Source organism: Engystomops pustulosus, chromosome 1, assembly GCF_040894005.1.
Source record: "Engystomops pustulosus chromosome 1, aEngPut4.maternal, whole genome shotgun sequence".
Classification (NCBI taxonomy): domain Eukaryota; kingdom Metazoa; phylum Chordata; class Amphibia; order Anura; family Leptodactylidae; genus Engystomops; species Engystomops pustulosus.
In genome coordinates, this window is record NC_092411.1 from 144,778,809 (window position 1) to 144,795,739 (window position 16,931).

At 39.9% G+C, this 16,931-nt stretch overlaps 1 protein-coding gene across 3 annotated transcripts in view; it reads right to left on the minus strand.

Annotated features, from left to right (window-relative positions):
• The window catches only part of LOC140090359 (coiled-coil domain-containing protein 17-like), a 52,507-nt gene that overhangs the window by 22,439 nt on the left and 13,137 nt on the right, over positions 1-16,931 (minus strand). Inside the window, exons 2-7 of one of the 3 annotated variants that reach the window (XM_072126545.1) lie at positions 13,079-13,201; positions 12,642-12,771; positions 8,278-8,431; positions 6,393-6,491; positions 3,131-3,270; positions 2,081-2,221 (exon numbers count right to left, since the gene is read on the minus strand). In XM_072126545.1, coding sequence (XP_071982646.1) covers positions 2,081-2,221; positions 3,131-3,270; positions 6,393-6,491; positions 8,278-8,431; positions 12,642-12,771; positions 13,079-13,201 — 787 coding nt within the window. Of the gene's footprint in view, positions 1-2,080; positions 2,222-3,130; positions 3,271-6,392; positions 6,519-8,277; positions 8,432-12,641; positions 12,772-13,078; positions 13,202-16,931 lie in introns of all 3 variants that reach the window. The other 2 variants (XM_072126544.1, XM_072126546.1) reach the window with 2 other exon arrangements.

The window sequence follows — 16,931 nt, forward strand, 5'->3', positions numbered from 1 at the left end:
AGAAAGAGGCGATGCGGGTGCCACATGTGTAAAAAATGTTTTACTGTGAAACAAGGTGTTTGGAATAATGGTCACCTTTCTGGGTTGTACGATCGGTACAACACGTTTGAGCACAGTTAATGGTTGAGTTGTTTCGGCGGCCGTCCTGGGTATCGAGGTAGAGCGTTTTCTCCCCGTTCGGTCTATCTATTGGTAGTGGTGTCTTCCAGGTGGGTTGTCGGCGCCAATAACTCCGTTTAGTAGTATTAGTATAAATTTTAAAAAACCTGTGGGTTCCGGGTGCAGCATCCGCCGCCTCTTCTATCCGAGATGAGTGAAAGAGGCGGGGAGGGGAACGCGCGGTGGGAGGGTAGTGCCGGTAGGGTAGTGCCCTCCCACCGTGCGTTCCCTGCCCCGCCTCTAGCACTCATCTCGGATAGAAGAGGCGGCGGATGCTGCTCCCGGAGCCCGCTGGTTTTTTAAAATTTATACTAATACTACTAAACGGAGTTATTGGCGCCGACAACCCACCTGGAAGACGCCACTACCAATAGATAGTTTAAATACTTTGCCACTCCTTCTAGAATCTTCTCCCCCAGCACAGCAGACCCCCTTCCATTTAGGTGCAAGTTATCTGCGGAAAACAGCTTGTACCCCAATATAAAGTCAGCCCAGTGCTCTAGGAACCGAAATCCCTCCACTCTACACCAAGATCTGAGCCTTGCATTTAAATGATCTCCCGCTGTCTTCTCTGTGTGATGTGCATGAATGATTTCATATCCTATCAGGGTGGTAAGTTATAGGTTGGATTCCTTACCCTGAATCTGCCGCAATAATTAACATGCTGCTGATCATAAACATGCAGTAAAAATCAATTTCCACCACAGGTTTTTTTCACATCATTTGGTTCAGATTTGTATAATGTAAATTGTTGTGGGGGGTTTTGCAGACGATTCCCTGTAACCCGGAACACAAAGGGTATCCAATGCAATACAGGACACTGGAAGTGAATGGAAGAGCTAAATTTCTTGCATTGTATTGTAAAGAATGAAATAAAAACACAACATTTTCATGATGATACCTTTAATCCCTTAATGACTATACCATTATGCACCTTCCTGACACGGCACATTTTTCCTATCTAATGTGTCACTATAAGTGGTTATATGTTTCCTACACTTTAACATATTCAGGTGATTTTGAGATAGTTTTCTTGTGATATGGGTGATATGTCATGGGTTTATTTATAATATTTTGCAAAAGTTTTGAAAAATATACAAAATAATAAACAAAAAAACTTGCTAGCTAACATTTACTGATTATATGCTTTATGTTGACATTTTTTATGCTTCCTCTAATTTTTGTAGGATCTTATAAGGCTTAGAACATTGATTCTTCACATTTTCATAAAAAACTCAATTTTAGAAACCACACCCCTCAACATAGGTAAAAAAACTTTTATGAACTTTGTTAACCCTTTAATTGTTTTTAAAGGGTTAAAACAAAATTAGGTGCAATTTTGAAATTTTTATTTAATGAAAAAAAAATTGACAAATGACTTCAACAAGAAATCCTCTGATCATTCTTATTGAGTTAACACACTGCATTACAAATTGGGAAGGGCCGATGTTCAGAAGATATCATATAGTCCTGGAGCTGGGTTCTACCCACATCAGAAGCCCCTTACATGTTGGGGTCATGCAAGACCGCTGCATGTAAGAGGTTAACACCCAGGATCAAAAGCATCTCCAATCATGGGTGTTACAGGCGGGTGTCAGCTGTAATATACAGCTGACAACCAAAGCTTCTGGCACCAGCTCCGTTTGGGAGAAGAAGGAAGACTTAATAGTACAGCACGGGTTGGCAAGTCACTGTCATCCATGCAGTATGCACCAATACATGTCATAATTTTGGTGCACAATTCTGTCACTAAGTAAACCAACTAGTGTAACATGGACAATCTAACTATGCATCAGATTTACCACCCAGATTCAGCAACTGTGATAACTCTGGTTGCAGTACTGAGAATAACTGTACATTATAAGTGAAAAATGTTTATAAACTTGCATTGTTGTGATTATGCAGATAAACAATATCATACCTCTATTTGTTGTTCTGGGGATCCGGGTTTTTCTTTGCCTTTGAAGCTGAAGTTTAAAGAGTTCATCTTCTAATTGCTGATTTTCAATTTCAAGAGTAATTAATTTCTCATTCAAGTCCCATTTTGTACTTGTGTATCCTTCTAAACAAAGCAAAATGAAACAAAAATGTAGACACTTTGTATGTGAAGGTTTTTTTTAATGTATTGATATACTTTGGTTATTGGTTGTTCCATAGATGATAACATCTGGGGTGTCCATTGTCAGATGTTCATTTTAAGTAATAGTGTTCATGACATACAGTATTTATAACGTTACTTTTTAAATTATAGTACTGAAAATATATGATACTCACATATGTATTAGAAGCAAAAGTAGAGTCATACCCTTAAAAAGTACAGAATTGGAAACAAGATCTAAAATTAATTTATAAATAATTACCCAAAAAGAAAAGAAAATTGAAATACAAATATCAGGTGTTATATTAGGTCCAGGGCAATTTGATTTTCAACACTTTAGGTACTGGTTGAGCTTATTCACCAGCATACTACTAAAGTAAGCACTTGGGGGACACTTGTGGACCAATGGGGTTCCATTGGTCATGCCTACACTAATTGGAAATGTATCACCCATTTGTGAATAACTATTAAAAGTCTGCACTGGGAAAACTACTTCAATGTACGTAACTGGATAACGTCAAATATGCCTAAAAAAGTAAAATGTACAGCATTTTTTAAATAATTACTGTACCACGCCATATATGCAAAACATTCTATTTCAAATCTAAAAATAAAAACTATCACATGTATAAAAATTGGCTGGCGTGTGAACTGGACATTAGATAATCAAAGCAAAACAAAAGAAGGTTTTTCACAAAGCTGTCTAGCGGGTTATGAAAAGTATAGCAATGGTTGCTGACCTGACTGGAGGCATGAATAGTTTATCCTCAAAAGCTTGTTACCCACAGAGTGAGTCTTAAGTTCCTCCATAATACCTTATTTCAAAGATATTGTAATAGATGTCATGAATAATAGATTAAGTACATAACCCACTTTTGTTTTTCTTCCTATGAATGGAGCGTGCATGCTTCTCTCTTTGTTCTAGAAGCTGTGCCTCAGTAAGAAGATCCTGTAAATTTGCCAAGATCATTTGATCATTTCCACCATTCTGCAGATAAGTCATGCGTAATGCACTGTGTAAAAGCAAACATAATAATTCAAATGTTATTAAAAAAAAGTGGAAAAAACAAGTCGCAATAAACCTGGAAACTCACAGTTTGGCTACTGGGGGGCAGTGTGACTGCTTGGGGGCACTGTGGCTACTGGGAGCAGTGTGGCTACTGGGGGGCACTGTGGCTACTGGGGGGCAGTGGGTACTATGGGCAGCACGGCTACTGAGGGACAGTGAGGCTACTGAGGGGCAGTGTGGCTACTGGGAGGAAGTGGGTACTGCAGGCAGCGCAGCTACTGAGGGACAGTGTGGCTACTGGGGGGCAGTGGGTACTGTGGGTAGCATGACCACTGGGAGCAGTGCGGCTACTGGGGGGCAGTGTGACTGCTAAGTGGAGTGGGGCAACTGGGGCACTGTAACTGCTTGGGGGGCAGTGGTTACTGGGGACAGTGTGGCTACTGGGGGCCTTTGACTGCTGGTGGACAGTGGCTAAGGGAGGCACCATGACTGCTTGGCTACTGCGGCAGTGTGGCTACTAGGGGCACTAACTGCTTGGGGGGAGGCAGTGGTTACTGGAGACAGTGTGGCTACTGGGGGCCATTGACTGCTGGTGGGCAGTGTCTAAGGGAGGCACCGTGACTGCTTGGCTACTGGGGGCAGTGTGGCTGCTGAGGGGTAGTATGGCTACTGGGGGCACTGTGGCTACTGGGGGGCAGGGGGTACTGGGGGCAAAAAGGTTACTGGGGGTAGTGTGGCTACTGAGGGTCAGTGTGGCTACTGGGGGGCAGCGTGGCTACTGGGGGTCAGTGTGGGTACTAGGGGCGGCGTGGTTACTGGGGGGCACTGATTAATGTGAGCAGCAAGGCTACTGGGGAGCAGTGTGACTGCTAGGGGGCATTGTGGCAACTGGGGGCACTGCCCCTGCTTAGGGGGCAGTGGGTATTGCAGAGCAGTGTGGCTAACGGGAGTCCTGTGACTGCTGGGGGGGCAGTGGCTACTGGGGAGCAGTGTGGCTAACGGGGGCCCTGTGACTGCTGGGGGGGGGGTAGTGTGGCTACTGGAGGAACTGTGACTACTGTGCCACAGTGTGGCTACTTGGGCACTGTGACTGCTGGGGGGACAGTGGCTACTGGGGAGAAGTGTGGCTAATGGGGGCCCTGTGACTGCTGGAGGGGCAGTGTGGCTACTGGAGGAACTGTGACTACTGTGCCACAGTGTGGCTACTTGGGCACTGTGACTACTGTGGGGACAGTGGCTACTGGGGAGCAGTGTGGCTAACGGGGGCCCTGTGATTGCTGGGGGGACAGTGTGACTACTGGAGGAACTGTGACTACTGTGCCACAGTGTGGCTACTTGGGCACTGTGACTGCTGGGGGGACAGTGGCTACTGGGGGCCCTGTGGCTGCTGGGGGGTATTGTTGCTAATGATTGCTGGGGGCAGTGTGGCGACTGGGAAAACTGTGACTGCTGGAGAGGCAGTGTGGCTACTGGGAGAAATATGACTGCTGGGGGCACTGTGGCTGTTTGTTTGTGGCACTGTGGCTGCTGGGAGAGTTCAGCTTTTTGTTTGCCCACAAATGGCTGATTGTAATAGTAATTCTGTATAAATGTGACTACTAAACAACTCAAGTTGATATATTTATACAGTAATAAAATGACATTTGGCCCTGTTAGGGCAACCACATGGCTGAAGAGGCTCCTGCTCTATAATGTCAATTTTTGTTTGTATATGTTCCCCATGATCTGTAAAGTTTGGCAGAATATGAAAGTGCTATGTAAATAAAGATTATTGTTATTATAATTATTATTAAGTTTTATGGCGTATAAAATAGATATTGCTCAAACCCCATATTTATCTTCATAAAGAGTGTTTTTTTCAAGCTACAAGTGATACAAGTTATTTATATTTCTGAAAAACACAGGGTGAAAAAATACATAAATTAAAACCTAACTTTTAATAAGACAACCTAAAATGCCAAGATAAGTAGTATAAAACCAGAACCAAGGACCATCAAACCATCAAGTATCCAGTTTAGGGATAGAGGGGGCAGATTGCTCTCTGTGACTTAATAAAGATTTAATCTATATATTTTTGAAAGTTGTAGTGGACATCCCTCTTTTTTCCTTTGAGTTTAAAAATGATACCAATTTGGGTGTCTAATTTTTTCCATTAAAGACCCACTTATAATAATATGTTTCAAGGATCCACCAGGTCAGGAATAGTTATCAACACTACACCTAGTATTCCCTGTCTCTGTCTCTTCCTGTACCCACAAGAATAGCTCCCGCCCTGACAAGGGCGGTCCCAAGGTGACCCTATAAACTAAGGTTACCCTAGTCATCCCTATGTAGTTCCTGATGCGTTTCTAGATCCGAGAATTCCTAGGGTCTGTCATCAGGGGATTGAAAAATTGTCCAAGATGGACCAATGAGTGAGCGTGATAATATCTCCCTTATGCCGACGCACACATGGACAGTGATCCTAAAAGATAAAGAGGTGCTGCTGCTGGTATAGGTGTGTCCCATTATAAATGTTTGTGGAGTACGGGTGTCAACCAATGAGGGGGCTGATCATGTGGTCCCTATCAGTTATACAATGAAGGAGGTGTCCCTGCTGTTTCTGTCCCAGCGGGCATGTGAAACACACACCGTCAAATGCCTGTGTCACAAAGGAACAAAAGCAAGCCAGAAGTGACGCGTATCAGGCCACTTCCAGCTACACACTCAACGTGGAACGCACGACCAGAACTGACGCAATCAGTGCCACCCCCGGCCAGCCAGCAAACCCTCAATCGAACAGAGCCAATCGTTAGATAAAAGGAGTAAAAGGAGAAGAGGTCTACAGAACCACCCATCATGATGTTTACATATCCATGGCGACAGACACAGTTCTTGATATCGGTTATAATGGCTCCTGCAGTAATGTAACACAACATAGTTCGTTTACAACTTTATGCCGGGGAAATTGACCCATGTTCCTCCATAAACATAGGTTTTAATCTATGTATTTTTTCACCATGTGTTTTTCTAGCTTATCTATTATTGGTGAAAATCTGTTCCCCTTGGACACTTCTGGGATGAATGTTCTGTACTTATATGCTATAGATTTTGGATTTATTTATATTTCTGAAGAGGGCTTTTTACCTGATTTCAGAAGCCAAGCTCCCACCTCCATAAATTGGAATGAAAGGTTGTTGCAAAGGAATTGGAGGCCTTTCCAATTTTCGTGTGGTTGGGGATTCACTGTGAATTGTTGAAATACCTCTTTTACTAAAATAAAGAAACAGCATAATAAAAGAAATTTTTGATTCCATCTAGAAGCTTGTGATAATGGTGCTTATTCATGTTTGTTCAAAAGCATAGTAACGTTGGGGACAGTCACTCAAGGTTGGCTGAGAGCAAACTCCTACTGGAACACTTCAGTCAAAGCTAATTCATTGAAAAATGCATGGTGCAAGGCCTGAACAAGGTATAATTCAATGAATCAACTGTAAGTAGAGTATTCCTTTAACCTGCAGCAGTTTACACCATGAAAAATGATGCTTGAAACTGCCAGAAACCAGTTTATAACCTGTCTGTCAAATGCCTGATGTGGCTTTTAAAGCCAGTGTCGGCAATGGACAAGAAAGCATACATTTTATACAAGACTTTTCAAATGCTAGTAAGTAAAATACTAATAACACCCCAAAGGCATAATATTAGGAATAGTTTTAAAATGATAGAAAACTCTATTAAGTTAAGGCTACCATGAGTACAGCCATTTAATGCCATAAAATCCTAGTTCTAAATTCCATACGAAAAATAAATGTGTTTGGAAATTCAAATGACAAATGTCTTATTTACAATAAGTGCCCGGTATACATGGCCTTTAAAGAGTGTATTTATAAGTGATTTATCATTTAAGCTAAAGTCTTTTTAAAGATAAAATAAAACTAGACTTTTCACTAAAAAGACAGATAAATAGAAAAAAGAAGAAGGTAGGTGGAAAGCTTATATAGTACCTTGCTCAATGCTATAACTTGTATTTATCCACAGGAAAGATAAACATTGGGGTAGATTTACTTACCTGGTCCATTCGCGATCCAGCGGCGCGTTCTCTGTGGAGGGTTCGGGTCCGGCCGGGATTTACTAAGTGTCACTAAGCGACACTTTTTTTTAAATGCGGCGTTTTTTCCGAATCCGTCGGGTTTTCGTACGGCCACGCCCCACGATTTCCGTCATGTGCATGCCGGCGCCGATGCGCCACAATCAGATCGCATGCGGCAAAATCCCGGGGCAATTCAGGAAAAATCGGTGTAAATCGGAAATATTCGGGTAACACGCTGGGAAAACGCGAATCAGGCCCTTAGTAAATGACCCCCATTGTGTATTATCACTGGGGTCTGCAAGCATGAGAACTGGTATACCATGCACATTGCCATTTCATGGGGTAGAGAAGATTTCAACCAAATACACCTGCCTGCAGGGCTGCTGTTCCAGACTCCGGGACATATATTGAATGATGCTTAAATGCCTTTATACCAGATTAAAAACGAGTTTAAAAATATGCTAATTAGTGCTAGGCGTTCCTGTGTACGTCACACAGGTGTCCCAGTGCTTTCAGCTACTAATTATGCAACCACTCCCACCTCCCTGCCCGAGAGTCGTGACATCACCTGCCTCTCGGGAAGTCTTGTGAGTGCTGTCACGGGTGCTGTCACGGGTGACTTTATTCTCCAGATTGTAGGCATTTCAGCATTGTTCAAGATATGTCCCGGAGTCCAGGACAGCAGGCCCGCAGGTGTTTGGCTGAAATCTCGTCTACCCCAGTGCTAGATTTCCTTTAAGTCATGTAAGAATCTTTGGTAGACCCCTAAACATATTTTATCCATTATAGAACACTTCAAACAAGCCTTACCATATTGTTTTTACATGTGAATGGAGAATTAATAATGTAATAGTATTGTTACATATCTTTGGAAAAAATTAACATCATATTATATAAAGAATATAAAATTTAGCAACAATATAAAAAGCATATTAGTCTTACACTGCTTCAGTCTGTAGCAGGTCTATTTGTTGTTTCATGGTAGTTAAAAGTTGTTCATTCTTTTGCTCCTGCGCATTCAAATGCCTTATCATTTTTTCCAAGTAGTCTGTGTTCCTATTTCGAGCTGTAATTTCATTTAGTCTTTGCACGATATCTGTATTTGTGTTAGATAAGATTACATGCATGATTCAGCATACAGAAAATAATATTACACTGACAGAAAAAACCTAATGGGGGTAAGAGGAGGATGAGTTGATATCTAAAAGAATTTACTATTGCCTGCACTACATTTAATACCAAACAGTGGGACATTCTTCTTACAAACTTCTTATTTCAGGACTTTTGTGACAGTGAACAGCAAAGTAATAATCTCTATACTTCAGGAAGTGGAACTTATTTAAGTATAAAGGGACTGTTGGTAAGTACAAATCACTGTGATTTTGTGGTTGTGGGCACTCTCAAAAAACGGCTTAGGGAATGAATTACATATAATTTTAATTTCTAAAAAGGATAAAAAATACAACAGACAATAAATTTTTAAAAATACAACAGACAATTAATTTTTAAAAATGCAACAGGCAATACAGTGTTAGACAGATTACCAACTATGGGTACATATGTATACTGTGTATACTGTAATGTCCTAGACACAAGGATGCAGGGACTTAGTTGGTCCTTTTCTATTTGGTTCTTATAATACTCCTCCTCGTAGGAATAGTATTACGTACGAATTCAAATTCAAACGCAAACACTATATGTACATATATGCTATAGTATCCCGAGCAAGTCCTAAACAAGAGGATGTGGGGACCTGGTCGGTCCTTTTCTATTTGGTTCTTCTGATGTACACAAAAGGATAGATATGTAAAAAAAATATACAAGGAAAAATTAAAAATTCATGTAAAAACACGTAGATGTAAAAAAATTTATATTGGAGGAGAATTGGTATTCAGGAGGTTTGTTGACTGACAGGATGCAGAAAATTAATTTGTCCGTTTTATACATGTATAAAATACGACTTAGGCATTAAGGCTGTAGAGCATTATCTAATCAAAATGGGAGACTTAAAAAACTAACAAATTCATTTTGTACTGGACTGTATTCGTTTTATTTTAGAACATAATTATTATTATTTTTTTTTTTACAGTTTTTTTTTGTATCATTCTTTTATTGAACAAGATATGTGGTACAACAAGAATCGACATTGTAAGGCACAGAAATTGTACAGAAACAGGAAGATACGAGCGCCCCTCGCGCACGCAGGCGCAGGTGCCCAGGACTAACAATAGTGCATTTAATCAAGTCATACAATGTTTAGTACGCATGTAGTTAACAGTTTGCATAAGCAAATATCAATTTAACATAGTTGATGTAGCCTTGTCAAGGATATGACATCCGTGGAATCAAAGCATCATCTTTGTGGAGTGCTATTGTAAGATCATAGCATCTCATCAAGAACATAATTATTTTTACTTTGAAGGTGAATTTTACCTCCAAGTATTCGGTACAGCCATGGGCACCAGGTTCGCACCAAGCAATGCTAATCTATTTATGGCCTATTGGGAAGAACTAACCATAGATAGCATGCTTGGTGACGGCCTGGTGCTCTGGCACCGGTATATAGATGATGTCATTCTAATCTGGGACAGAAGTGAGTTGGAGTTAAATGATTTTATCACAACAATAAATAATAACACATTCAACCTACATTTTTCACCTAATATAAGTAAAATACGGGTAGAATTTTTGGATTTACAAATAGATATAATAGATGGAAAACTTGAATGCAGTACATACAAAAAAACAACATCCAAAAATAGTTACATATCTAGACATAGCTGCCATCTCCCAAGGTGGCTAGAAAACGTGCCCTATGGCCAATACAGACGCCTAAGGAGAAATTGCACAACAATTGAGAAGTTTGAGGAGGAAGCGAGCCGACTAACAACACAATTCCAAGAAAAAGACTATACCACTACAATCTTAACACCAGCTTAACAAAAAGCGAGACAACTAAAAAGAGAGGATCTACTAAAAGAAAAAAACCATACCTCCACACAACATGCAATTAACCCGTGACACACAAGATAACCAAAGTAAAATAATTTTACCATACAACAAGCAGTACAAAAAATTACAAAAAATCATTACTAAACACTGGGATATTTTGAGGAATGATAAAACACTCCACACAATCCTACCTGACAAACCACCCATAATTTACACTAAGGCTCCAAAATAGCTCCATCCATAAAAACTAAACCAAAAACACCAAATCAAACTTGGTTGAACCCATCAAGTCACATCATCCAGCAATAAACTAGTACACAATATAAATGAATTCCTTACCTGCAGCAGTAGTGGGGTAATTTATTTGATAACTTGTCCCTGTAAGAGGCAATATATTGGGAGGACGATCAGACCCCTAAGCAAGAGGATTTCTGAGCATTTAAAAATATTAAAAAAGGGTTGGAAACACATACTTTATCAAAACACTTTAAAACAGCCCATAATATGGATGTAACACAATTAAAATTTTGTGCAATACAGTCCATTAAAAGAGATTTGCGAGGTGGGGATTATATTGCCAAAATGTCCAAAACAGAGTCTAGGTATATTTTCACCTTTGACACTATGCTACCAAGGGGTCTTAACGCAGAACTTGAAATTTATGGCTTTCTGTAAATTGGATGGAGGTAACCGTAACACTGACACATTCGTCCGGCTGCATACCAGCACATGTGGCTACTTTCCGGTCCCCCCCACCCAAAACTTGTAAGAACACCACAATAGCCGCTCAGTGGAATAGGAACGTCTGAGTCAACATCCCCAGACAGCGTTCCTGGACGGCATTCACGGACGCCATTACACGTGGAAAACGGCCAATAAACACTCCACACGGCGCTTGGCGTTTGGTCCCTCCCGTAGACCACAAGCGGAAACTCGAACATAGAGGTATTCATACCAGCACTTGTCAACTAATCGTGATTTAAATTTAAATATATAGTAACATCTATATTCAAAATTGTACTCTGTTTCATTTGAACTGTTCAAAAAATGATCTGTAAGAGATACTACAGGTGTAGGGCCCTGCATCCTGTCAGTCAACAAACTTCCTGGATATCAATTCATCTCCAATATAAAAATTTTTTACATCTACGTGTTTTTACATGAATTTTTAATTTTTCCTTGTATATCTTTTTACATATCTATCCTTTTGTGTACACCTATCAGAAGAACCAAATGGAAAAGGACCGAACAGGTCCCCACATCCTGTTGTTTAGGACTTGCTCGGTGAACTAAGTCCCTGCATCCTCATGTCTAGGACATTACAGTATACACAGTATACATATGTACCCATAGTTGGTAATCTGTCTATAACACTGTATTGCCTGTTGCATTTTTAAAAATTAATTGTCTGTTGTATTTTTTATCCTTTTTAGAAATTAACATTTTATATAATTAATTCCCGAAGCCGTTTTTTGAGAGTGCCCACAACCACAAAATCTGCTATTGAATTATCCTCCTTGGTCTCTTTTGGTGTTGAGACTTACTGTGGTTGCACCCAAAATCGGTTTAACAGAAATCGACAAGTGCCACTAAACTAACGGTATAGCTGACAAATCACTGTGAGCCCTCTCCATACACCCACAACCGACATGTGACGCATTATTATGTCACATGTCAGTAAGGGGTTAACTAGAAGTTTTAGTCTCTTTGACTATGTGCATAATTAAAGTGGGTATTTCCATTTCAGAAAATAAATCTTGTTGTTTGAATAATAAAAAGTTCTACAATTTTCCCATACACTTCTGAATCAATTACTCACAGTTTTCTAGACCTCTGTTCGTGTCATTCTATAGAAAGCTTCATTATTTATTTCCAGTGGATAGAAATCTGACCATGGTCACACAGGTGCACGGCTCGTTATAACGCACAGCTCTGATTACTCTCTATGATACTAACGAGCCGTGCACCTGTGTGACCATGGACAGATTTCTATCCAGTGGAAGTAAACATAGAAGATTTCTATAGAATGACAGGAAGCAGAGATGTAGAAAACCATGAGGAATTAATACAGAAAGTATACTGGAAAATGTTATCATTTTTGTTATGCAAACAATAAAATTAACTTGGCAAAATGGGAACACCCCTTTAAGTTTAAGCTTCAATTATCCACATCTTTATTTTATATTGTGAGTGGGAAAAGGGTAATTTTACCTTTGGGCAACCAGTTGTAAATACAGTTAGGGCAGATATATTAAGTACCACAAGCTATATTTGTAAATATGTACTTCTAAAAAAAAGAAATATAACAGTCCTCATAAACGGAATTTACTTGACTAGTGAATAGTGCAACATACCATCTCTCTGTTTTTCCAACAATCTGTTCTGAGACATAATTTCTCCGATTTGCTTGGTGTGAGCCTCTGCAAGATAGCGCAGCTGTGTATCATCTTTTGCCCTGGTATCTGGCGTACTAATTCCGTTTACCTAAAAAGCAGATATTTTTATATCACTATTAAGATTTGTTAAAATAACACACAGTTTTTTTCAAGCTTGATATTTATTTACAAATGTATTTATTCATTTACAAATACTCATTATTTCCATTGTGCAGGTCTGTATCTAACACACTCTTGAAATCTGTTCTCAGCTTATATTGGCATTATAGCATCAATATCAAGGTTAAATCACAAAATACAGCATATGATTGTGTATATGAAATATTGTTAAAGTGACTGTAACTAGTGAAAAGATTTAAATTAAATCCTTTGGTAATGATGTAGCCTGAACTTGCCTTTAGTAAATCAATCTTCTCTTCACTAGAGTTCAACATGTGATTATGATCTTTTAGCTTTTTTACTTGATGATCCTGCAGCTGGTGATCTCTATTTCTCCTAGAGTTTTTCAGTCGGGCAACCTAATTTATGGGAACATAAAAATTGTAAAATTGCACATCGCAGTCAATTTTTTCGCTATCAATAACTGATGGACAAAACTATAAAAATGATGATATAACTGTTCATGGCAGCTTTTTCCACCAACTCCAACCCCTAGTATCCTTTCACCAGGGCAGTTGGAATATTTCCTCTAACCCCTACGGTCCCTAAGCAATCGTTGACATAGGCTTAAAACCCCAATAAGTTAATGGGGCAGATTTATCAAGCTGTCTGGAAGTCAGAATATTCCTAGTTGCCCATGGCAACCAATTACAGCTCAGCTTTCATTTTACCAGTGCTCATGAATATTTTAAAGGGGAGCTGTGATTGGTTGCCATGGGCAACTAGGAATATTCTGACTTTCAAACAGCTTGATAAATCTGCCCCAATATGTTACTCTAATCTCTGGTTAGTGGTACCAGGCTGCGACCAAGAACCTAACTGCAGAACCTGACTGCAGAAAGGGTGCCAATTTTACCAATTCTGATTGATCATGATCCCTTGTGGCTTGAGGAAAAAAAAGTAACTTTGTTGGAATCAGTGGAGCAACAGGTATTAAAGGGCACAAAGTGTTGCAGTGGCTGGAGGTGATGAAAGGCCCTCTTTAAACAAGAACATTATAAAAATGTGACAAGTGAAAGAACCCCAAAAATGCTGTGGTAGTTAATGATAGAAAGGTTTTTGTCTAGGAGTCGTACCGCACACCGGGCTGTATTCGTTTCAGGTGCTCTGGATAGGGACCCAATCCCATATATACATAAATTGTGGAATCCAGTCACACTGTTGTGATTTAGCAGTTTTATTTAGAAGTGCAAAATATATAACGTTTCGGTCAAACCTTGACCTTCGTCAGATACTGCAAAATATAGTGGTACATTGGTAAGTAAGTGTCAACAAGAAGTGCAATTGAACATCAAAAATAGAGGTGTCATATCAGTAGATACATATATATATATATACATTGTATACAGAAATTACAAAACATGGGTACATGTTTGATACAAATATAGGGTATAACATGGGTATTAGGGAAGAATATACAATGGCTGGGGTCAATCAACATCCATGTTGAATATATCTGGTCTAGTATCCCCTTCATATGTGGAGATTCCCAGGGGAGAGAAGGAAAGCGATTTTTGAAACAAGGTCTAAGTTGGTTAGTAACCAGTAGTACCAACAATGCTCCTGTAAAAAAATAAATAAGCGAAAATAAGTCTTACCACTTCAATGGTGTGAAGAATGTGCAATGCTGCTGTGCAGGCGAGTAGCGCTAAGGGAACCGGCGGGGAGTCCGCTCTGTGAGGAAGGAGCGCTAAAGGTAGCAGCCACGAGTGAAGTTTAAATGCTATGGATGAAACCGCGTCCTAGCGCGGGCACTTCCGGTTTAGACCGGAAGTGCGTCATCGTGTGCGTTCCACCGCAGGATCGCGGTGGAACGCATACCACGATTGGAGCATGCGCCTTAGTGAGTAGTAAAGGAATATTTCTTGATCATGTGCTGGAGAGGCGTAGGTTAAATCGCTCATAGGAGAATAGCATAGGAGGGTTAGTAAATTGGAGATGGGCATGTAAAGAGAGAGAAAGGAAGAGAGTATATATGGGAAATGACTTATATCAAATATGTCATAGGGAGAGAGGGAGAACAGGAGTATGGAAAAGATTATAGTGCAGAGGTGAATACATAGAATTTTGTCACATTCCAACATATAGTACATATATTGTAGTTATACGATACCATGTCGTTGGTACAAGAGTGGTATGTTTTTTTCAACGTCTCTGTAAGGGAATTAAAATGATGACATATTAATAAAGCTTTAACAGAAACTTTGTATATTATAGTCCCTGTTGAGTCCTTTGGGTGATAATGTCTCTAACGTATGAATCCAGTAGGATTCACGTTTTTTGAGAATTGTAACTCGGTCCCCGTTGCGTCTCGGGGTCCCTACTTGTTCGATTATTTGAAATTTAAGTTGGTTGATTGAATGTTTAGCCTCAAGAAAATGGGCAGGTACTGGTAGTAGAGTGTTCTTGAGTCTGATTGTGGATTTATGTTTAGAGATTCTTTCTCTCACAGGTAAAGTTGTCTCTCCCACATATGCAATGCCACATGGGCATTTAATCAAATAAATTACAAAATCGGAATTGCATGTAAAAAAATCGTGTATCGGGTATCGTTTACCGGTTTGAGGGTGCGTGAATGTTTCACCCTTCTGGACATTATTACATTGTGCGCATCTAAGGCACGGGAAAGTGCCCTTTTTCTGAGTCCTCAAAAAAAGTTGTTTTGGCATTCTGACTCCTGAGCCTATGTCTGCTTTGACTAACTTGTCTCGCAAGTTATCAGGGCGTTTAGAGCATGGCAGGAACGGTTCTTTGAATTCTTGGACATTAGGATGTCCTTTTTGTAGGATTGGCCAGTGTTTACGTATGATTTTATGGATTTTAAATGAGAATGGGTGATATATATGTACAAATGGTATCCGTTTTATGGAAGTTTTGTCAGGTCTGGGAGGTTTTCTTTTGTATTTTGTCAGCGTATCGAGTGGGTATCCTCTTTGGGAGAATTTTTGTTGCATTTCTTCTAATCTGATGTCAAGAATTTCGGGTTTGCTGACTATTCTCTCTAGTCTTTTATATTGAGAAATGGGGAGTGAGTTTTTAGTAGCTTTGGGATGGCAACTAGTGAAATGGAGGAGATTGTTACGGTCCGTGGGTTTGGTATATAGGTCTGACCATAGTGACCCATCTGGTTCTTTGATGATCAATGTGTCGAGAAAATTAATTTGATGTTCGTCACTGTGTAGGGTGAATTGTAACTCTGGCCATACTGAGTTGAGATCGAGTAAAAATTCTTGTAGGGAGTCCAATGTGCCCCCCCATATGCAGAACACGTCGTCGATATAGCGTTTCCAAACTTGGCAGTGGGTTGAAAAGAGATGGTTGGGATATATATAAGTCTCTTCAAAGAAAGCCATGTATGTGTTCGCATATGGGGGTGCTACATTGGACCCCATAGCTGTGCCCTGACGTTGAATGTAAAAGGAGTCCTGGAACATAAAGTGATTTTCGGTCAGTACTATTTCCAATAGTTCAAGACATAGGTTAATTACATTGGTGGGGTACGTGGTTCGTTTGAGTAACTCATTGACAGCTCTAATGCCTTTGTCATGGGCTATAGAGGTATAGAGGCTGTTCACATCTAGGGTGACCAAGAGATCTGTGGGATTGATCTTATTGATGTCTTTGATAAGATCGAGGAAATTATTTGTGTCTAGAAGAAAAGATTTCGTCGAATGTACTAGCGGGGTGAGGATCTTTTCGAGAAAAATAGATAGTGGTGACAGTATGGATTCGGTGGAAGCGACTATAGGTCTACCTGGAGGTTTATTAAGATTTTTGTGGATTTTAGGGAGGGTATAAATTACCGGAATGATGGGTGTTTTTTTAGTTAGAAAGGTTTGGGTTTGGAGGTCAATGGTGCCTAACGAGAGGTGTTTAGTTAGAGTGTCTTTAATTCTTTGACTGATCCTGGTTGTGGGGTTCTTAGTTAATTTCTCATAAACATTGGTGTTATTGAGCTGTGAATGAATTTCTTGGATGTAATCTGTTTTATTCTGGATTACTATTGCTCCGCCTTTGTCGGCTGGTTTTATGACAATGTCTTTTGATGCAAGGAGATTTGATAGAGCCAGTTTGTCTGTGCTGGTCATG